This window comes from Amyelois transitella, chromosome 6 (genome assembly GCF_032362555.1).
Source record: "Amyelois transitella isolate CPQ chromosome 6, ilAmyTran1.1, whole genome shotgun sequence".
In the NCBI taxonomy this organism is placed as follows: domain Eukaryota; kingdom Metazoa; phylum Arthropoda; class Insecta; order Lepidoptera; family Pyralidae; genus Amyelois; species Amyelois transitella.
The window spans coordinates 6042815-6067309 of NC_083509.1; the positions used below are offsets into that span (position 1 = coordinate 6042815).

Sequence of the window (24495 nt, forward strand, 5' to 3'; positions counted from 1 at the left end):
ATTTTTGCAATCGCATATTCTTTTCATCTCTGGAACAAGGAGAGCTACGGGTCTACCGGGCAAAACGAATCCATAACACCACTGCTCCTTAGATTTGGCATTCTTTCTCACACAATTTCCCGATTTGTTTAAAATTTATCCTTCCAAGAGTGAAATTGAAATTGTTCATTCATATAAAAAAGTCCCTTGCGTGGCCAAGAAAATTAATTTCAAATGAACTATAACAATCAGAATGCGAGTCAAATACTGCTGCCATATATCTGATCGCTTCCATTAAGTTAATGTGGGGCATAAAACCTTTGTGCCTCGGTTTATGACTGCTCGGTCTCGGCCCGAAGAAACTTATACCGGCAGCAAATGAAGGAAAGTTTTCATTCCCCCAAACAGACCGAATCTTTGTTCCGGAAAATAACTAGGCTCTTTGTCTAATCATATTATGACAAATCTTCATTGTGGAAGTTCGCAGTCAGGTCGGCTAAATTGTACGTGATATATCACACGTTTCCTTGGCACTGCCAGATATTGATAACAACCGGCACGCAACGCGAACTCAATGTAGCGGCCTGACTGTCAGCTTCTCGACAACAAAGTTATCTACCCCTGGAAGAAATAACACACTTTAAAGTTAGCGAATTCAATCGCTAGAAGACATGAACTTTGTACAATTGTTTTCTTTTCAAAGTGAAGCACTTAGACGAATTCGTAGAGATAAAAGTGGATTGAGCAGATAGTTTTTATTTTCGTATCATTGTCAAGGCTTTGCCTTTTTTGAGTAAATAAGCTCCCGTCAAACTTTGTAAACTCTAGCGCAGTAAATTACTTTGTGTGCTTTGTAAAAGCTGTTGGTATCTAGGACCGGAAAGTAAAACTAAATTAAGTTTTGGGAAGAAAATAAAGGCTTTCTTTTAACCCGCCAGTACTGGCGCTTCATTTTGGGACACCAACTGTCGCGTCCGGGTCGATAAGACCCATATATTATTTAGATGATTTAAATCACAAGACATATTTTTTTTAATGAAGTAATGTATTTGTTACAAATTTAACAATAAAACAAGTAATATAATTTGACATTTTAATTTCTTTTACTGGAACAATCAACTTTATCTATAATAATAAAAATGTGCTAGAAAAAAGTTACTATTAACATTTCACTTCAAAAAACTTAGATAATTATTTATTTTTATTAATAATCACCAACTATAATTATGTTTTTATTATAGTATCTGAGTATCTTCGTATAAAAAAAACTTATAAACAATTAGACAATCTTAGTTTTATAACAATCAGCCTCAAAATCTATCACAAAAAAAGTCCTATAAAATTACCAATCTTAGAATTAAAAAAATTTTTTGGTATGTTTTTTAGACTCTAATTAATCTTTTTGTTTGCAATTTTCACACACAAACATTGTATGATCTCGGCAAATAAATGCCTGACAGTAATGGCACTGAGTCTCGGTCTTCCTATCCATTTTAGGGGGACAGAGCGAACATTGACCACGAACATTACTACCCCTGATGGTAGAGATCTTTAGTAAGTAAGTAAGTAAGTAAATGCTTTATTGTTCACTAAAGGAGTACATTACAAATAAAAACAGTACAGTACAAAGGCGGGCTTATCCCTAAGTGGGATCTCTTCCAGCCAACCTGACAGTGAGAGGATCATAGACAATATTGAGGCAAGGGTGAACAACAGTTCTTTTACTAGAATTATCCTTAAGACACAACAATTAGGTATATACGTAAAATACAAATAAATAAATAAAGAAAATATATAAACATGGATATATTCTAAATTAACTTCAAAACCAATTCAAGACTCGAGAAAGAATTTATTCAGCTTATTTTTGAAGGAATTAGAAGAAGGGGACAATTTTATAAGAAGGGGCAGTTTATTCCAAAGGCGAGCAGCCAACACGGAAAAGGACTTACCGTAGGTTTGAGAATGGTAGTCAGGAATCTGTAAAAGGAGGGTATTACAGGAACGAAGGCGTGGATCATGGATGCGAAAAGTGAATTTTTCTGACAGATATTTAGGGAAAAGGGGATTAAAAAGAACACTGTACAAAAAGGAGACAATATGTAAGTTACGACGTGATCTCATAGATAACCAGTTCAAACGTGAGCGGAACTCCGATATGTGGTCAAATTTCTGAAGACCAAAAACAAAACGAATGCACATATTCTGTATCCGCTCAAGCTTATTTAACAGTTCCTCAGTCAGGTCGATATACGCAACATCAGCGTAATCGAGAACAGGGAGGAGCAATGAACGAGCCAAAAGCGCTTTAGTATCAGAAGGTAGGAACTGTTGCAATCGCCTCAGAGAATGCAAGGAGATAAAAGTTTTCCGGCTAAGTTCATTGATTTGAGGGGACCAAGAAAGAGTTTCGTCAATGATTATTCCCAAATTTTTGACTTTGGAAGCAAGAGGTATAGTGTCATTGCCTAAAACAACTTTGGGAAACACCAATGACTTAAATTTAGAGATAAAGTGAGGACTACCTATAACAATGGCCTGAGACTTGGCCGCATTGATCAATAGACCAAAGGATTTGGCCCATTCAGCAATACGAGCCAAATCGGAGTTGATAACACTGATCGCATGGTTGAAATTATTCAGTGTAGCAGCTGTATAAATTTGGAGGTCGTCCGCATAAAGGTGGAATGAGGAAGACAGCGAAGAAGTGATTCCATCAATGAATAAAGAAAAAAGAATTGGCGAAAGTATGCCACCTTGAGGGACACCAGCATCCAAACTACACCAATCAGAACGATTGTCATCAACCTTGACCAACTGACGCCGCCCAGTAAGATAAGAACGAAACCAGGCCAGGGTAGAAGAGGAGAAGTTAAGACTGTACATTATTGCAAGAAGAATCTCGAAATCGACTGAGTTAAATGCACTAGAAAAATCCAGTAAAACGAGCAGCGTAAGATTTTTGTTTTCTATGTTAAGACGAATGTCATCAGTGATTTTAACAAGTGCTGTTGTTGTGCTGTGACCAACCCGAAAGCCAGACTGGAAGGGACTCAAAATATTATACTTAGCCAGATGGTTAGAAAGACATTTTTGAACATGTTGTTCTAAAATTTTGGATAGAAGAGGAAGTATGGAAATTGGACGAAAGTGGGAGTAAGCAGTAGGGTTGGATATTTTAGGAAGAGGAACAACAAGCCCTGACTTCCAGGCACTAGGAAACACCCCTGAGGACAAAGAGCTGTTGATAATATTAGCAATTACAGGAGAAACAAAGTCTGCTATGGGTTTAATCATGTCTAAGGAAATATTGTCATTGCCCACAGCCTTTGAATTAATAGAATTTATGATTTTTTGTACTTCATCAGATGTAATCGATTCAAAGACGAACGGGGAAATGTCAGTAGAAACATTACTGTGAAGTCTAGCTAGAGTTGCATGTTTTGAATTAGGTGAAGTACAAACTGGCGAGGTAGAGAAGTGTAAGTTCAACTCATTTAGATTAAACTGAAAATCTGTACCAAATCTCTGTTTGCCGATCCCCAGCCCTTTAAGAAATTTCCAAAGTTTGTTGGGTGGGCAATTATCAATATTATCGTGAATATGTTTCCGCCTAGCATCACGACACTTGCGGTTGCACAGATTACGAAGAGAAACATAAGTATTATGATTGAAGGTAGAAGGACAATGACGTAGCCTCAGTTTTGCTTTGTCTCTCTTCGCCATAAGTTGTTGGATTTCCGGGCAGAGCCAAGGAGCAGGAAGGTGCTTAACACGAACAGGATGAAGAGGGGCGTGTTTATCATAAATAGATAAAATAAAGGAGTTGAAAGCAGCCACTTTATGATCAACCTCATCCAGGTTCAGAATAGTCTCCCAATCCGCACGAGCAAAATCGGATATTAACAAATCTTTATTAATATGTGCAAAGTTGCGCAACAAGATGACTTTGTGTCTACGTTTAGGGGGTCTAAGTCTAAAGGAAGAAAACAGAAGGTCATGGGCTGAAAACCCTGGAGCCTTAAACTGACCGTGCTTAGCGACTATATCGGGGGAGGAAGTTATAATAAGATCAAGCAGAGATGGACGGAGATTGAGTGGAAAATGAGTGGCGTTAAGGGGAAGGACATGTAGATCTAAGGAGTGTAAAAGAGAGAGGAGAGTTTTTGAACGGGAATCATTTTTAAGAAGACATGTGTTGAAGTCCCCCATGAGGATAATGTGATCGAACAAGGTCCGTGTGTTAGTCAAGACAGAGTCGAGTGAGTCAAAATAGTTAATGTGGAGAGATGGACTGTAAAACACTCCCAGTAAAACTTTAATTTTATGAAGAGAGACCCCCAGGAAAAGGTGTTCCGGGCTTTGGGTAACAGGGGGAGATTGAGAAACCACCTCACAAGAAATATCACCTCGCAAGTAAATTGCAACCCCACCACAACGCTCCATTCTAGTGGAGCCATCACTTCGAACCGTGTCACACACTCTGTCGTTCCTTATCAGCCTAAATCCCGGAAGAGGATAGAGAGTGGAAGGCAAAGACGGTTTCAGAAAACTCTCCGAAATTAGAATTGCATGAATGTTGCTGTTGGAGAAGGTATTGAGAAGATCTGCATAGTGACCAGGCACACTTTGGGCATTTATATGCACGACATTAAAGTTTTTAGCTAAAGAACGAAAAGTTATATTAATGTTGTCCCTGAGATTAGGAAGATCCTCGCCATCATTCTCAAGATTCAATAAATTGCTTGAGGAATTGATAAGAGAAGAATATTCAGAATCGGTAGAGCGGGAAAGAACGTCGGACATGAGAATGAATTGGTTAAATAACAATAAATATATAAATAAAATAATATATGTATGAATATATTTAATATATAACAAATATTCAACAATAAATTAGGTAAAAATTATCTTTAGTTTTCTCGCCTTACCATAAAAATAATACTACGACTTACATATTCTATTACTAAATAAGATAAATTAAAATTACCGTATATTAATAAATTAATAAAATTTAAAATCACAGTACAACCCGAAATCGTACAAAAAAGCAGGACAAAGAAAAAAAAATAAAAAATAAACAATAGTGTAGTGACAAACTCAATGCTGCAATATCCCATAGTGAGAACTTGCTTTATGTGAAAGTAGGACTAAGCGCAAAAAAAAAAAAAAAAAAAAAAAACAGCCGTGTGACATGAAATCCTTCGGCAGCCCACTCGAACGGGAAAATAACAATGAGTTGTCAGTGTCACTGTCGTGCGTGCCATAAAAAAGACTGCAATAAATAAGTTGAAATGACCGGCACTTTTTACAAACTTACAATGTAGGTAAATATTAAAAGTTCAAAACTATATTTGAAATATTACAGCAAAGATTCTGCAAACTGAAGAGGTCTACTTTTTCGTCTGGGATCGTGTAGGACGTGGTTTATTTACAGGGCGCCCAGCCCGCTCCTTAACGGACACGCCAGAAGCCCCCACAGCAGACTTCACCACAGCAGTGGGAGTGGAGCCAGCCGACTCGAGAGTCCCTGCTTCTGATTTATCGGAAGCATACTCACTGCCAAGTGCGGCATGAAGTTCGCCCAATGTTGAAATTCTGCGCTTAGACCCATTCGCACTAACCATCACTATTTTGCCATCAGCAGTCCAACAGCCCCTAACACCGAGGGACTTCCTGGCCTCCACAAACACAGCATGTCTTGCAGCTGTCAAAAACTCCGACAGAGTCAGACCACTGCCCTTTAGGTATCTTTTGGCAGCCCAAATTTTGTTTCGACAAGATAAGTCTGCAAATTTAATAAGGATGGGACGTGGCTTGTCCATCTTTGAGTTCCTGCCAAGGCGAACAGCTTGTAAGATATTACTTGGCTCAATATCTGGCAGTTGCAGCATGTCATGACAAATGATGAGGAATTTTGTGTGCAAGTCTACATCTGTGTCCTCTGCAACACCATGTAGGAGTAAAATGTTGGATCGAGCTCTCATTTCCATTGCATCTAAAGACTGTAGTACCAAACCCATCTGTGCATTGAGGCCGGAAACTGCTTTCAATATGAATGATTTAAAAGTGTAGTACTCACTGGCAAGAGATGATGTATCCTGACCCTGACTTTGATTGCCCAATGATGCTTCAAAAGAAGCCATTTTAGACTTGAACAGGACAGTCATATCAGCAATATCTTTACTTAGTTGTCCAAGAGGGTCCATGGTGCTTCAATGAAAAGTGATTGAAAACTTGTGTAGAGTGAATGATGAAGTGACGCAGATTTAAAATATGTAAACAGTGAAGAAAGGACTGAGAAAATAAGTACAGGCGAGTAGCTTTAAGACATTAACACATTGAAAACTATTTTGGTTATTTAAATAGCTAAAATCAAAATAAAATAGGAAGAGCAACTTAAAACTTGTCTTATTGTTTTTCACTCCTACCGCCCAAAATTAGTCGCGATCTTTCTGTGATATGCATAGGTAAAGTAGTGATAGAAGACCTTTTTTGAATTTGTGGCATCACCAAACTCAAAGCTAAATCTTTGAGAAAGGTGTTTGGGCATTTTTAGCCTCATTGATGGGACCAGGACGCACTCTGATAATGTTGTGGCTTCGCGTCCGTTCTGATCTGGGAGGTTCTTCAATATTCCATTTAACAACTCCATTTTTAGAGAGGTAGTGTCCTTGACGAATGTAGTTTAATGGTACATCATTTAGATCAGTTCTTCTTTGAAATAAATTATCTGATGTAGGTACTGGATTTGAAGATACAAACTCAGTAGATTCCTCTTCCGAACTTTGACAAGAATTAGAATCATGTTCGTCCATTTCTAGGTAATCTTCGATTTCCGAACATTCTTCCCCTTCGATTTCATTTTCATACAATATTTTTTCAATAGTCGCGGCATCTAATCGCATGCGAGACATTCTGTAAACAATAATAATAATGATTTATATTTTTAATAGTAATAAAAAACACTTGCATGAACCGTCGCGTAAGGGTCTAAACGACCCATACTCACTTGAAACGTCCGTCCTGTTCAAACGCCGCAGGCGAAATGGCCGAGGTAGGGGGTACGAGTTCACTATGAAGTCACTTGAAGGTACCTAGCGCGGCAAACTAAAACTAATAATATTATAGAAATTACGGATCAAATTCTGTAGCTCTGGGTCTTTTCGACCCATGCGCGACTACTGGCGGGTTAATATTAGAAGAATAGAAGATAATAAGAATAACAACGCTCATATTATTAAAGAGAAATAATATTTGTTTTTCACTAGATAAAATCTCTTGATTCGATATAACAATTACTTAAATTTTTTTGTTTTTACAATTTTTCAGTTACTATAATCGTTAAAACTTCTTTATGGACGCTGTAAAACACAGGAGTGTATCGAACATTTACAATAAGATATTCAAATGTATCCACTGGCTAAACGGCGCGACTTTAACGTCGCCCCGGCTGAATTTGACGATAAAACTTTTATAGTTATTGCTGTCCGCGTTATGTAATGCATACAAAAGTTCCTCCGATGCAGAATAGCTAAGCAAACAATTGTATAAGCGGGCACCCTGTTTCATGCCAAGAAATAATCTCTTACGTGACATTAACATACATCATAAACAGAACAGCTGCCAAAATTGTCTGGCGGGTCGGGTCTCCACTACTTATCAACTAAAACAATATTACTTAGCTGAGTTATCTCACCGCATGGGTAAACTTGTCGCTAACTTCTAACCAACGCTCGTACATTATTAACCGGGTGGGTATGTTCGTAAGTAAAAAATCAAAGTAAGCAAGACTTCAAACAAATTCAGTGGCAAACTATGAATTTTTAAATTATAATGCTGCATCTGGACTGTTGGCGTAATAGAATACATATTTTTATATAATTTTCCCTCTTCTTTTCATATTATTAAACGCATTGCCAGTTGACGCGAGTCTGAGAACCATGTTTCATCGTAAATTTATCATAATAACATTTGTCCATAACAACATCATATTAATTCCATAATATCAATGATACATAGTATAATACAAAGTTGCTTTCACTGTCCCTTTGTATGTTTAAATCTTTAAAACTACGCACCGGATTTTAATGCGGTTTTTTCAATAGATAGAATGATTCAAGAGGTTTATATGTATAATAATATTCATTAAATAGTGAAGAAATACTGTTTATTTTTTTGAGGTTTCTAATGTGATGTCGTTAATTATCATATTTTTTTCCGCTTACATTGCAAACGCAGGCTGAACCCTACGAGATTTATCAAAAAAACTCCGCGATGGTATATCTCTATCTCTCATGGATATCCCACAATAACATTTTTTTGTCATTTACTTTTTACGACAATCAGCATTGCACCCGTGCGAAGCCGGGGCGGGTCGCTAGTAATTATATAAAATTAAGTGGATACTGATCTGATACCTATCAACACAAATCGAATTAGATGTCAAATTTGGTGTTTTATTTTTAATTAGGAATAGGCATAACGTGGCAACAATTACCGAAAATTCAGCTAACGCAATGTTATGGCTAAAGTTATGTGTTCTAGTGGGATTCTGTGGTATCGACTAGGATTAGTGCCGCGCAAATCTCTATTTTAGCGGCGCGGTCCACGCCACCCGAACTGGGCCAATTAAAGCTTACGCGCACTAATCTCGATATCGATATCGACACGAGAGCTATAGTGTTGAACATAGAAATAGATTATCAAGAAGTTCCATTAAAAGCATTCTAATCATAAATGTTTATGCATATGAAATGGAAAATTTTCTTTTCAGATTTCATTAGAATGTTTATCAGTCATCAATATTTATATTTAAATAGTTTACAACTAAATGGGGCGATTTAGAAACCACAAAACAATTTTTGGAATTTTACTTTATCTGTCCGTCTGTCTATGTATCTGGTTCGTTATAACTTCGAAACTACTCAAGGGATTTGAATTCGGATTACATATAATTAAGAAGAAAGTTATGGAAAAAAAAGTTATGGTCAATTAATCATTTACTTCAACTACAGCTTCAAAACTTTTAAACATAAGTGAATGCGGCTTTCATAAACGTATTTAATTTTGACCCTATAATAGGCAGCGTAGAATGCACACTCTCTTTTAGAGACAAGGATGCGATAGTATGTACATATGTTATTATATCATCAGTTTCATATCGTACTAGCAATATAATGGCTACCTATAGGTATAAAGTTCGTACGGGTATAGGTTTCTATACAGAATTAACTTTAAGTCCTGTTATATGTCTGGTTAATTGTAATTTCCGCTTGTTACCCGAAAAGCTGCCTACACGCGGGCGGACTCGCGGGCAACAGCTAGTTTCAAAAACAATAGCTCAGAAAATTTTACACCCGAACCAAAATATAACTTGCATTTCTTGGTCTCAATCGGTAGTAGGTATATAGGATGTGCTCATTTCTTGATACCCATTAAATAAGATGATATCATTTATTTTATTATTTCATTATATCTATTCATATTGATAAACTTTAAAACTTTCTCTTTATTCTGGACAAGAACAGCTCTTTACGAAAAGATTATCGTTTATTTATCGTATTATTATCTTATCGAATAAAGATCGTTCATTTCATATCAACATTGTGGTTTGCATTGCAAATAGTGGATGAATAAATACAACGCACCACTAATTCCGAGTCCTCTTATCGATTTGCTAGCATCCAAACGGATTTATGCAAAGATGAATAAATAAACATACCAGCTTAAGTAGATTTATTTTACAAAACATCAATATCACAGTGAGAATCTGCCTTGTAATACCTAGCGAAATTGCGTTGAGAGAGCACACGCTAACAAAAGTTTGTTTTTTCACTATACATACATTTTTGTATATTTTTGTCTATATCCCTTGCCAGAGAAAGAGCCAACACCCTTGAAAACTCCCACAAGAGTTGAAGAATAAAGTTTTAAATAAATATATAGGTAATATAACATTATACTTATCATTGAAATCCGGTAGTCATACAAAATAAGTCGTTACCTTCCCTATTTACCAACTAATAGGCAACGTAATTATCCCCCGGATCCCGGGCCAATTCCTCTGTTTAAGAAAGATAAACGAGGAAAAGAAAACTATTCCGTAGAAGTTGTAACTTCACCCAGTTCACAATAGTCTGGTAATTACCTACCACCTTTGTAAAGGTTCTTGTACACGACACTCCAAGCAAGGTTTATTCGATTTAAATATTTTTTAAATCAGAAATTGCACATATTTAGTAATCTAAATTTTTAATTAGATAATAAGTTAAGTATTTTTGAGGTAAAGGCTTGTAGCTTTGTTTCTTTGTAAGGCCTAATCGAAAATGCTGAAATACCATAAAAATTCATACTCACTTAAATATCTAAAAATATATAAATGAACATATTACCTAATGAATGAAATGACATTCCGAACGAGATCCAGTAGTACATTTTATTATACATAAGTGCTGATATTTTGCTATAGAAATACCTATCTAGTGAAACATATCATATCGTTGCTGAAACCTATGAAAAGTTATGCCGAAGCCAGTCATGATCTGGCGAGAATTTTATCTCCTCGGTGGAAAAGCGCCTTTATCTAGGCACTGGAGATTACTTACTTAATAAGTTAATTTGTTACTTGGCCCTGAATTATAAGACTGATTGCTGATTAGATGTCCTTTTTTCTTAGAAGTATCATCACACATTTCATATGTAACAGAACGAAATATTTTTAACATTCATCGTTCGTTCTCAATACGCCTGTTTGTTTTTATATGATTATTAAAATTAAATGTTATTTTGAAGATATCATTTTTTAACACTCGGCTTTATAATATATATGATAATTCAATAAGGTGGCTGGTATCTAAGACGCGGGCAACAACTAGATACTTTATAAATAAATACTTTTCTCCGGCTTCATAGGAGAAGGTTTATAACTTAATTTCGACCAGCAATTACGTTGCAGCAATTTTTTGCGAGTAGCCCGTGCACCGTGGCATTCCAGAACACTTAACAACTGCAAACATTCGTCATTAGGTTAACATTATTCATTCGGATGTTTTGTTTTTCAACGTCTGCATTTTAATGAAATGCCTTACTATTCACTCATTTGATTCGAGTATGTAAATCAATAGTTGTTTCATTTAACGTCACGAAGGAAATTAGATTATGCAGCATCAACTAAAATTAGCTAGTAAATAACTGTTCGTTTCAAAATTCGGTCGTGACCAGAATTGTCCAATTAGCGTTTTATTTCCTCATCAGAATCATAAAAATGTGGGGCATTTCACGCAAGTCATGTAGAACAGAGGCCTTATGATACATAAAAATGCCATTGCAAAAAAATGGCGCCGAGCAGTCACTGAGCCACTCCGAGTCCGTATGTTGCGTACGTGATTACTCTCTAAATATTCCACTTTATTGTGCAATCCTCTCCTTGTCATGTGAAGAAGCGATGCTAGGAGGCGAGCCTGAATAATTTAGTCGGCCGGCGGCGAATGTACCATTTATCCAAATTGTCGTCTGCGCCATGGCAGCAAGGGCGGGAGTTAAAAATGAACAAGCTGTCACTTTCGAGTGGCATTCGCACCGATTCCCCGGTAAAAATAACGAGACATGCAAAAGGGTACTGTTTGTGTTGGTTTCCCTTTGTTTCGTTAAATTGTTTCATCTACATAATTTATTTACTTTGAGTGATATGTTTGTCTGGTAGGTATTTAAAGTTTATATCTGATTTATGTCATGTACTTACATAGTCTTGCATTCAAAAAATCACTGATTCTAGCATGACGAAATGAAATTTTCCATTAAAATCGATACAGTCATCTATCAGGATCAGTCAGGATAAGGTACAATTTTGCTCTTAAATTAATGCATAAATTTATTATTTATAGTACCAATTTAAAGCAGTCAGTATATTTAGAAAAAACACTTTTCTTGAGAAGTTTTAAGCGTAAGAATGCAGTCCCGGGCAAAAACTTATGTGAGATAGAGGATGCGGATTTTTATTTCTTACTGAAATTACTTAAATTTTTGTGCAATAAAGAGACAAACAAACAAAGAAAAAAAATGTTTTATACTAAGTAGACTCTCTATTAAACGCGATTATAATCACTCAACGAATTTCAACTTGCAAGCTGTTAACAGAAAATTAAATGTTTTCTTGAAACCTTGGATACATGAGCTTTATTAACCTCAGTGGAAACCAAATGACTCATAATTATAGCAATATTTGAATTGGCTTTTTCCATAAACATAGCAGTCGCATGTTTGCGGACTATTTCAATGCGGCAAAATGATTATTTTAATATCTATTCCACAAGTAGGAACCCTCCCTAACATATATCTAATAACAAGTAACAATCATAAGGGTCTAAGTAATAACCTTCATATTATATTAAAAAAAAATATTTATTTATGATAAATTTTCATAAGTACTTAAATAAAAAATTTCATACCACTGTATGAAATTATGTACCTACGTACATATGTATCGTATCCGTTTCGTTCTACTTTTTATTGGAGATAGTCTCTTATTGTTTATTTTACATACATACATACATAAAATCACGCCTCTTTCCCGGAGGGGTAGGCAGAGACTACCTCTTTCTACTTGCCATGATCTCTGCATACTTCCTTCGCTTCATCCACATTCATAACTCTTCATGCAAGCTCGGCGGTTTTGGGTACTCTTGACCTGACCCTTTACCAGGACGTCCTTAATTTGATCAAGATACGTTCGTCTAGGTTTATTTTCTTTTAATTAAAATCGTTAGAACTACTTTTTATAATAGGTCCACATACATACATACATACATAAAATCACGCCTCTTTCCCGGAGGGGTAGGCAGAGACTACCTCTTTCCACTTGCCACGATCCCTGCATACTTCCTTTGCTTCATCCACATTCCTTCACCAGGACGTCCTTAATTTGATCAAGATATGTTCGTCTAGGTCTTCCCACCCCGACCTTTCCCTCCACACTCTCCTTGTATATCTGCTTAGTCAACCTGTTTTCATTCATCCTCTCCACATGACCGAACCATCTCAACATACCCTTTTCTATTCCTGTAACTACATCTTCTTTCACATCACAACATTCCCTTATCACGCTGTTCCTTATCCGGTCACTCAATTTCACACCCAACATACTCCTTAACGCTCTCATTTCCACTGCATTTATTCTGCTTTCGTGCTTCTTTTGCCATACCCAACTTTCACTCCCACACATTAATGTCGAGACCAACACGCCCCTGTGCACAGCCAGTCGAGCCTTTTTGGATAGTTTCTGACTGCTCATAAAGGCATGCAAAGCTCCATTCACCATGTTCCCCGCGTTCACTCTCCTTTCAATATCACTATCACACTTGCCATCTGATGTAAACTTTGATAGATATACAAACTCTTTCACTTGCTCAACTTTTTCTCCTCCAATCAAAATATTACATGCTGTCATTTCTTTCTCCATTTCAAAAACCAGTGTTTTAGTTTTACTTACGTTCACTTTCATTCCTTTCTCTTTTTAAGCTTCATGCATACAGTTTACCATCTCCTGTAACTCCTCCGCTGATGACGCCAGTATAACCTGATCGTCGGCATAGAGCAGACATTTGACGAGTAATTCATTCATCCTTAATCCACTTTCAGACTCTTTCAAATCTGTCAAAACAACTATTCATAAATAGGTTGAACAGCCACGGTGACGCAACACATCCCTGCCTAACGCCTTTCTCAATCTTAAACCACTCAGTGTGCGCTCCGTTTATCCTGACACAAGCACTCGAATCCCCATATAAGGATTTCAGTGCTCGTATCAAGAGACTGCTCACCCCATGCATAGAAAGTGCTGACCACAATTCATTCCTCTCAACTCTGTCATAGGCCTTTTCCAAATCCACGAATGTGCAATAGACTTTTTGACTCTTGGCCAAAAACTTTTCGGCTATGCACCGCAAAGAAAAGACCTGATCAGTACATCCCATTCCCTTTCGAAATCCCGCTTGAGCATCCCATATTTTGTCATCAGTTTCATTCCTGACTCTATTAATCAATACCTTAGCATACAATTTGCCGACGACGCTAAGCAGGCTTATACCACGATAATTTTTGCAGTCCAGTTGTGACCCTTTTCCTTTGTAAAGTGGCACGATAACAGCCTTACACCAATCTTTTGGTACTCGGCCGCTTCTCCAACACAAATTGAAAAGGCAGTACAACTGTCTAGCTACGACGCGTAATAGATCCACTTTATGTTTATATGTTTAGAATAAACATTCGACAACGACATAAGACGACGGGTACCGTTTTTAGGTATCTTAAATACTAAAAGAAAGAAGGTTCATTTGAAAAGGAAATTGAACCTCCCGGACGCAACTAAAATAAAAAGGTCGAAACTGTACAAATGGATAACACTATTGCATCGATATAAAATTGTAGGAGCAGGTAAATCAAATAATAGAGGAAAATTGCATTATAGTCCCGAATGTCCGAGGATTTCTCGCGAAAAGGATTTTTATTTCTTACTAGTGACCCGCACCGAGTCTACACACAAGAGTTTTCTCTTGTTCTCGCCTTGTTCTTGGCGAAATGAACAAAATGAACCCAAACTAATCTTATCGTTTTATTGAGGGTTTTATTTGTCGTGTTAACAAAAATAGTTTAGATTTAATTTAATTATCTAAACAAATTAATTTCCACTAAGGCTGATTAATCCTCTCCCCAATATGAGCATATGTAAGTGGATCAAGGCAAGATCTATAAATTATGCAAACACCATGCCATCCGTTACCTCAGTCTCACGTTCTTAAGTTAACATGGTGTCATTATGTGCATTAAATTTGTATAATATACTGAGGACGCAATAATTATTAGAATAACTAAGCGAAAACTAAATATACCTACATATACACACATAATACATGCAATTATAATCATTAAAATATTTTACCATTTACCTGCAGAAATTAAAAGTATATATAATTTACTACTTACTTTTATTCAAAAATAAATTAAAAGCTTGGTTATTAAATAATGTTTTGTATAATTTGAATTATACAAAACATTATTTAATAACCAAGTATTTGTATAGTTATTAATAATTATAAGTTATAATTTGAATATTTTGACCACTGCACAAATTAAGCATAAAAACTTAGATATAAAAAATATTCTATGTAATGTTATGTTTAGAAAAAGTTTTATGTCTGTATTATTTTATATACTATTGTATTTTCAATACTAAAAAATATTGCATGCCTGAAGGGGCAAACTGTTGATACTGTTAAATGTTATTCCATCTACAATGTAGATTCTACATGTCTACACAGTTACGCAATAAATAGATATTTTGAGTTTGAGTTTAATTGATGTCTATATAATTTATTTTGATAAAATGTATCATATTCATTCGGACTTTTCTCGAGCATTGGCAAAATATCAGAGGTAAAGCCCGGCAGTTTGTTTTTATTAATGTAAATATTTATTGCAAACTAGCGACCCACCCCTGATTCGCACGGGTAGTATTTACACTAAATTTCCTATTGAATCACTCCATCTATTAAAAAAAATGTATCAAAATCCGTTGTGTAATTTTAAAGATCTAAGCAAATAGCAAATTCGCTTCCCGCGTGTGGTCCCTATGTATATAGGGACCACACGCGGGAAGCGAATTTGCTTTACGAGTATTCTATGTAGGTAGTGATAGTGATTTTATACCAAGTGAACCAAATAAGTATAGAAATTAAATAAGTATAACATGTGTCTGGTACAACCCGCTGCATAAAAAGGGGCCCTCCTAATTATCGTTCCAAATAATTACAAAAATTGGAATTTTTATCCCACTATTAACTATGTAGACCTAGAAACACGCGGGCGACGCGAATTCAAACGACAAGTCGACAACGCGGCGGTACTAGCAGCGGGCTGTTTCCCTGGATGCACATACTGAGCACACTCGTGTCCAAACACATTCCGACACAAGTTAAGCGTGTTCATTCATGATTTACTATTTATACTATTCCATAATTAGACAATATAGGTGAAACCATATAGGTGGTGGGCCTTTCGGTCTTTACAAGATTGTTGGCTTTGTCTACCCCGCAAGGGATATTGACGTAATTATAATGTATGTACTAAACTGTCCTTAAATATACAACGCGATTGGTAAATATTATAGGGGCCAGTCACCCTGTATATAAAAAGAAAAAACAAACGATGCAAATATCTGCCGATATGGATGAAAACAATTATCCCTAATATAGTAGAATTAAAACAGCTATTTTTTTTATTAAATTGTAATTTATTTTTAAATTATGTTAATACATAAAGGCATCATTTGCCAATCAAACTAAAATCTAATATTAATGCGTTCCATTTCTCTGATTGGCATTCCCTAGCAATACTACGAGTTTGAAAACATTGTGAATAGCAAAATAAAACTGACCATATTTGTATTATAATATTGTGTAAAGCTTTAGTTATACGCAACGTAAATAAAAATGTTTTGAAATTACAAATAAAATTGTTGTTACATATTTATTTCGAATTGTATTTGAATCTGTGCTCTCATATCAAATCCTTTTTATATTTCGTAACAGAATGGCTTCACTAAACTTTAAATTTTATTATTTAATATGGACATTATGTTTAAACTGATAACCAGGTTATAAACACATGTGGGTTTAATTCGTGTTAAAAAATGTGAAGACGCAATTAGATAGTTATAAAAGGACAAAAATATGAGAACACGAAGTCATGAATTGTTTAACGCCTTCACTGTAAAAGCCACAATTTATAGCTTATAATTGTCGCAAGAAGTGTCCCAATAAATGTGAGGTTCTGCTTGCGCCCCGTAGAAATTTGCTGCAGTAGATTCTGAGATATTGAAGTGACTTTGTTCTATAGACCCTGCTTCCCTGGAAAAGGATTGGGCAAATTGGTTGTTCCAGTAAAATGAAGTGAAGGAACCTTGAATGTTATCTTAATAGTAAGCGATTGTGTCAATCGTAAGATCGCATTGCCAAAACGTATCAGATTTAACTCTACTAGGTCTGCCATGAGATTTAGCTCGTTTCAAAGTGAATAATTGCTTTTTTGTATGAAATTTCTGATATATATCAAGATTGTATGATGGTAGACCCCATCTACATGTACTCGTCTATATATTTAGCCAGAGCCGTTCATTCAATACAAATGATTACAATCACTTGCTATTTGCAATAAGGGCAAACGCATCTCATAAGCATAATGTAGAAAGAACAAAAGAATTTGGTGGCAGTTCTCGATACAACCAACACGATTGCCTTATCGCTTTCTACCGAGACAAATCCGCGATATTTAGCAAGGGCGACGGTCGGGTCCCCTGCGCCGCGGGGCCGACTTCAGAATGTTGTCCACACGCAGTATCATCTCTGCAGCTTCGGCAGCCGACAGCAGCACCTGACGCTTCACCACGTACGACTCGGTCACACCGAGCTTTTTCATGTCACCGATGCAACCGTGTTCCATGTCTGTAATATAATAAACATTTAATTTTAATATAACTTGAACCTTTAGATTTCTTTAGCTATTACCATAAAAAAGAAAAGAAAAACAGTCTTTACGGGATGCATGAGTCTTTCCCCATTTTGACCTGAGTTCGATATTCATAGTTTTAATTCGCTTATATTTCCTAGCATAGTCAAATGCACATCGTTTTTCTAACCAACTTTGTTAGTCATACGAAGGGTTATGTATGAAGGTTTCAACTTCGGCGACAAGTTCGGCTATACAAAATCCAACTTACCAAGGCCCATAGTGTGTTCCCCCTGGGCGTGGCTGGCCCTCAGCCGGGCGATGAGATCGGCGCTGTCGTAGCCGGCGTTGTCGGCGACGGCGGAGGGCAGCCGGCGCAGCGCGGTGGCGAAGGCTTCGGCCGCCGCCGCCTCCTTGCCGGCCGTGCGCGCCGCCACGCGGGACACCGCCTCCGCCATCAGCATCTCACTTGAACCTACGACCAACAGAGACACATATAAATCATGTGATTAACTAACCTAATATATATGAACCCTGCTGTTAACTTTTCATACTTGAAAAACTTAAAAAAAAAAAATTCTGACAGTCAGTCTCTAACATAAATGCATGTTGTAACGTTTACGACGACTTATTTGATAAAATGCAGCAACAGCTTGTCCTTAACATTCACTTGATGCATTACACCACTGATCATTTGACATCTCAGTTCCTGGTAGGAATCTAACAAAAAACAAAAATCTTACCCCCTCCATAAATGACTTTCGGCTCCTTGACGGTAGCGGCGAGCACACACAACGCGTCATGCAGCGACCGCTCGGCCTCGTCGATGACTTGCTGCGTGGCGCCGCGGATTACTACGGTGCAAGCAGCTCCTAACGCCACGCCGGAGAACCGGATAAGACACTCGTCTCCGATCAGAACCTGATGAGAATGGCTCTGTCATTTATCAATCACCAGAATGTCTTCTTTTCAGCATTGTGCTCTGCTGGCATCTTGTGTGGGATTTCAGTTCCCACCAAATGTAACTCTGTGATTTGTTTGGTATATATTTTATATATTTTTAGTAACATTATTTGCAATTAGTCTGATTTCCTAAGAAAGGGGTTTTAAGTCCTCTGATGTCGAGTATATGGTAAATCATTGTGTTTGTATGATTAAACCACAATACTGGAATATTCAAGGTCAGATCGTCAAGACCCTAAGGCAAAAGATGTCTGTGGAGATCACAGCAAGTGAAATATCTCTACCTAACACTAGGAAAGAAAGAAGCATCTATGTATATTATTCCCTGACAGACAACTCTCCAATTGTAAAATTACCTGCTCAATGAGTTTACAATGACCCAGCTTCACTTTGTCTGGGGAATCGAAGGTGGACACAATTTCTCCACCAGTGACCAGGGCCAGACGCTCAATACCTTCGAAGTCCGCATGCTCAATCGCCATCACACCCGCATCGGCAAACAGTTGCTCAGGGTAGTTGTAGATAAGTTGCCTGTAAGTAAAACATTTTTAATTATATTAAAGACATAAATTCACCAGTTTTCAATATAGAGCGAACAAGACATACAATATATAGTTAAAGGTATTTATTTCTCAAAAGGAATCTTAACAATTAATTCAATTACATGAGACAATATTGCTTTTTTACAAATTCGGTTAATTACACAAATGAACTATTAAAGTATAAAGTTAAATATCAAAACATAAAGTTCAGAAAATATCTTAAGCAAACTTTTTTTTTATTAAAACATTTTAAATTACTATCAGAATCTCAATTCCAGCTTTTTAATTCATTGGTCTATTGTATAGGATAAAGACTTACTTCTTTCTAACAATGTGATCTATTAGCTATTGTAAATTAATAGAATTTTATTTATGGGCACAGAATATAATTAAACAAACCTGTTGATAAACACATTGCATTTGTGTGCCAGAATTTTATTCACTTTGTCCTTCATCTTTTCCTTTTCTGCGACTTCTAACTCAGCAATCTTAGCCATAGAATCCACCTTGATCGTCGAACCAAACACTTTGATCTTATCTGTGTCCATAGGTGTATTCGCTATGAGAATGTTTGCATTCTCAACACGCTTCGGTTGATGCACACCCACCTAAAATTATTTTATTCTATTGTTAACAAAAGTATTCTTCACACCCAGCAATTAAGTAGGTAAATTGTTTAAAATTTAATTTTACAGACCTTTTTATTTAATAAGAACCCTTCATCGAGGAACGACTCTTCCAAAACTCCACCAGAAATCTTAATGATTTGAATGGCTTTCAGGTTACCAGAACCTTTCAAGCGAAGAACTGCATCAACAGCCAACTTTGTAAAATGTCTGTAATGTGAAAACAGTGGATTAAGACGTTTTGACACCATTTTGATTATAAAAACAGATGTGATATTAAAATAAAGATAGTAATACCACCTCTCTATCTTATGACATGACAAGGAGAATCATGACATGACCAAATTTGATACTGCCAAATTGAGAAAAAACCGGCCGAGTGCGAGTCGGACTCGCGCACGTAAGTAATATTTAGTATTCATAGTTATAGCAGCAACGGAATTATATAATTTGTGAAAATTTCAGCTGTCGACCTATCACTGTTTACCAATCACAGACACATGGACAGACAGATAGCAGAGGATTAACAATAAAATCCTGTTTTCGCCATTTAGGTACGGAACCCTTTAAAAGGCAGTAACTTACTCTTTGTGGTTAGAAAGAATCTTTGAACTCAATGTAGTGCGAGCAATGTTCTCTAGATCTGCTCGGAGTGCGGCCTCATTTAAGTTCTTCTCATGGTCAAAACTAGCATCAGATAAAGCCTGTTTAGCTGCATCCACAGCGATTCTCCACCCAGCTATGATCGTCTGGGGATGAAGTTTCTGCTCTATGAGCTTCTCTGCTTCTCGGAGCAACTCAGCAGCTGAAAATTTGAAATTTAAGATAACTTTTGTAACTTTGTAAAGACAAATTTCAAGAAATTTTCATGATAAGAAGCCCTGAGGTAGAGCTTCCTATAATTGACCACCAGTATATTGATTAAACACAGGCCTTACATTGACATTCTTACCTAAAACTGTTACTGAAGTAGTGCCATCGCCAACCTCATCATCCTGAACTCTTGACATGTCCACTAGGATCTTGGCTGCTGGATTGTCAACACCTACCGATTTTAATATTGTAGCACCATCATTTGTCACTTCAACCTAAAACACAAATTCAAGATTTTATTTTATGTATGGAGTCCACACATTTGTTTTACAATAATACATATTCTAGTTATAACTCAAAAAACAGTATTATAATGATACAGATAACAAAAGCTTGCTGTCATTGCTTATCAGCTTTGAGCTTAAAAATATTAATTATTATTAGAGCACAATGAGGGTTATAAACTGTATGTCTACAGCTCATTATGACCTATAGAATATATAGAATAGGTATATAAGGTTGAAATCAAATCACACTAAAAACATCGACTTTTGAATATTCACATTCTTAAGTCTAATAAATATAAACCGTTTATATTAATAATTACCTGGCCAGCATTTCTTCCACAAGAAACCAAAATTTTATCCATTCCTTTAGGACCTAAGGTACTCTTCACCAAATCGCCAATAGCTATGGCTCCAATGAAACTTGACATTCGAGCCACCTCAGCCTTTTCTTCTTCCGCTTCATGCTTTAGAATTCTTATAGGATTTAGGGAGACCTGTAAATTTATATTAATGTAAGAATTCTGTCACACGTGCAAAAAAGCAAAACAGCGGTTACAATATTCATTGTTTCTGAACCAACATAGATATCAAATCATAAAAACTACAGCCGATGAGATGGAAGATTAAATAAATAATGTGAAAAATCTTACCATTTTGATATTTATTCGATCTTTTATGAGTTTTACTAAATAAACCGGCCTAGAATCGATGAAAAATCAACGCAACGAGCACGAGATTAGAGAGAGATGAGTATTTGACAGTGTTACCAGCTCCCTACAACGAGAAGTCGCGAAATCGTTCCTAAAACAGCGCTAAATCATTGAATATATAAGGCTTATTTTGCACCATAGATCTAATGGTCTGTTTATACGTATTACGTGATGAAGAAAATAAGTTCCGTAACTTAAACTAAATTATTACGAGTAAATCATCACTTAATACACACACATACATATACTTACGTCTTTATCCCTTACGAGGTAATCAGAGCCAATAGTCCCGCAAAGACTGAAAAGCCACGTTTAGCTGTATGGCCTAATGATGGTATTGAGATTCAAGTAAGTATTGACAAGTTGCAAACCCACCGCCGAAATTGAATCCCAAAATTAGCTTTTCTCTAAGTCGCCTTTTTCGACATCGATATTCACGCATTATTTATATAATTATATATTTATTTTCATATATGTAACCACGTCTACACCTTTTTCGGGGTGGACACAGCCAAAAGTCTTGAAAAGACTGATATGTTTTCATAGAATATCCGTGGATAGGCCACGTTCAGCTGTTTGGCTATTTATTTATAGTATTTATGTAAATACTTTATGGTACCTGTTTCACCTTCCTACCTATCTTAATCTTTTAACCTTCGAAGGTTTCAACTGCCTTTTATAAGTATTCCGTTCAAAACCTTGGGAAACGATTCGCGTGATTGTGGGTTCATGTTATCTAGTTGATTACGCTGGTTTCTAACAAGACATAAAGGTGAATGAGATCGATCCCTTTATTAACGAACGTTAAAACGCTATATGTTTTTTCTTATTTCTATTTCTAGCACTATAGTTAAACTCAAGGCTAAATAGGAAGAGAAGCAAATGTCATTGTGAATAAAAGCCTTAAGTTTTTGGCCGCTGAAAGTTTATTATCTTTGCCGGTAAAAACAAAAACGCAAAGTCGAAGTGACGTCATTGATGTGTCATACTGAAATACATTAAGAAAAAAAAGAAGTGTACGCCATTGTTGTTCTTGTTAATTATTATTTTCATTTGATTTTATAAGATTTTAAAATTGCACATAAATATTCTATTATTCCAAACATGGAAGATCAAGGCGGAAGTTCTGCACCAAGAGTGAGCGATAAGCGACTTGCACAAACTCAAGCTCAGGTGGATGAAGTTGTAGGCATTATGCGTGTCAATGTCGAGAAAGTTTTGGAAAGAGACCAAAAGTTGTCCGATCTAGACAATCGGGCAGATGCCTTGCAGCATGGAGCAGCACAATTCGAGCAACAGGCTGGAAAACTTAAGAAGAAAATGTGGTGGCAAAATTTCAAGATGATGCTGATAATTGGTGCTATAGGAGGAGTTGTTCTTATCATTATTATTGTGTGGGCTACTTCCGGCTCAGGTACTAACAGCAATGCGAACGCTGCCCCTATAGCATCCACCGAGGCTCCAACCAATTCAGGTCGATAACTGCAGGATAAAGTATGAGAAATTTGCGAAGTGCACATGATTATCTAGATCGTTCCAAAATACGACGACTTTGCTATTGTATTTTATAGTAGCTACAATAAAACTGACCAAAATACGACTGAAATTAAAATACTAAACTATTTTTTACTCAAGATTTTACAAGAATACACATTGTAAACTTTACAAAACTACATTTGATATTTGTCTACAAATTCCTTTTTTTACAAGTAGCACAACAAATATATAGTTGTACTGTTAAGATAGAAACAATATTTTTTGGGAATAGGATAATATTATATTGTTTCATAATGAAACTACAAAACATCTCATTTTTGTAGTTTCATTTTGAATAAATTCTTCCAATTGCTAACTTTGTACAGAATTACCTTGTGATAAAATAGTATTTAAAATTTATTACTAAATTCTAATGAGAGCTTATTCATGGATGTGCCTATAAAGCGTTTAATGTTGATCTTCATGGAAGGATAAAATATTTATACCTACTAAAAATTAATTGAAAACATTTGTTCCTTTACTTTTATTCTGAAATTGAATACTGAATGAATCAGTTTATTCTTAGAATTATAAAAAATCCACAAACCCCAAATCATACTACTATTTTCAGTTATATATATTTATGGTTATTTCCCTTTTGTTTAATAAGTAATTCATTTCGTATGTTTATTGTAATAATAGTTTCTTGTGCACAATTAATGAAAGGGTGTTGAGTTTAGCCACCATTTTACTTGATTTGTTATAATTTGTGGGGATTGCACAAATAGTGGCCAATGTGGATGTAAGTTATGACATTGAACAGGAGATTCATTACCTATTACTGTACATTATGTTAGAATCAAGATTTTTAAGAACTGTCTGAATAGACACTTGTGTCATTTTGTTTATGTTCAAGTAAAAGTATAGTCTCCAATATGTCAATTTTAATGCTACATTTTTCCTGTATTGGTAATATAACAGTTTAAGGTGCATTATCATACTGTTAATTTGTAGTTGGCAACCAAAATGATGTAATTGTGTGGAAGTTAGCTTTTTTTAATATATAATTGTGAAAGAAGGTGTTATTTCTAAGGCCATGTCACATGTAATTAGTATCTATATTATTTTCCTATCATCACAATCAAGAGGGACCAATATTTCTTCAATGTCATAATTTCTATACCACAATGCCATTAAAATAAATAACTAAAAATAGGAAATTATTTTTTGTTAACCAACATTATAAAATAATGTAATTATACTTAAAAACACATGTATGCTATGCTAATCTTAGTTGTTTTATATTGTATAAGAAAAATAAATGGATGTATTCTTCAGACATGTTATTCTATTGTTTTGCCCATACTTATGTGTAATGTTAAAAACCAACCTTATCAGGTTGGTTCTTTAAGTACTAGCTGTTATTTATCAAGTCACATACCAAGATAAAAATCATCATTGTAATTGTTGATGTACTCTTACCAAATAATGAAAAAACATTTTTTGTTTTCAAATAATTCATACATACATATGGTCACGTCCATATCCCATGCGGGGTAGACAGAGCCAACAGTCTTGAAGACTAAATGGCCACGTT

The 24495-nt window shown here is 35.9% G+C and overlaps 2 protein-coding genes across 2 annotated transcripts; one reads left to right on the forward strand and one right to left on the reverse strand.

Moving 5' to 3' along the window:
* Positions 1-16267: 16267 nt before the first annotated feature.
* On the reverse strand, positions 16268-21507 carry LOC106131242 (T-complex protein 1 subunit beta). The gene is made up of 10 exons (XM_013330262.2): positions 21363-21507; positions 21033-21206; positions 20565-20700; positions 20198-20417; positions 19684-19822; positions 19386-19594; positions 18801-18975; positions 18225-18402; positions 17753-17956; positions 16268-17477 (listed from the first exon to the last, which is right to left on the reverse strand). The coding sequence occupies exons 1-10, from the start codon at positions 21363-21365 to the stop codon at positions 17305-17307; spliced, it is 1611 nt and encodes a 536-aa protein (XP_013185716.1). The 5' UTR covers positions 21366-21507; the 3' UTR covers positions 16268-17304.
* An 879-nt stretch (positions 21508-22386) lies between these two features.
* On the forward strand, positions 22387-24235 carry LOC106131243 (synaptobrevin-1). Its single transcript, XM_013330263.2, has one exon. It carries the CDS (start codon positions 22527-22529, stop codon positions 22902-22904), a length of 378 nt encoding a protein of 125 aa, XP_013185717.1. The 5' UTR covers positions 22387-22526; the 3' UTR covers positions 22905-24235.
* The last annotated feature ends 260 nt before the right edge of the window (positions 24236-24495 follow it).

Coding starts and splice junctions, on each gene's coding strand:
- LOC106131242 (XM_013330262.2), bottom strand. Junction 20,701..21,032: donor GTGGAAGAAATGCTGGCCAG/GTAATTATTAAT, acceptor TTTGTGTTTTAG/GTTGAAGTGACAAATGATGG. Junction 18,976..19,385: donor TGCAATGTGTTTATCAACAG/GTTTGTTTAATT, acceptor TTTTACTTACAG/GCAACTTATCTACAACTACC.
- LOC106131243 (XM_013330263.2), top strand. CDS start 22,527: ATGGAAGATCAAGGCGGAAGTTCTGCACCAAGAGTGAGCGATAAGCGA.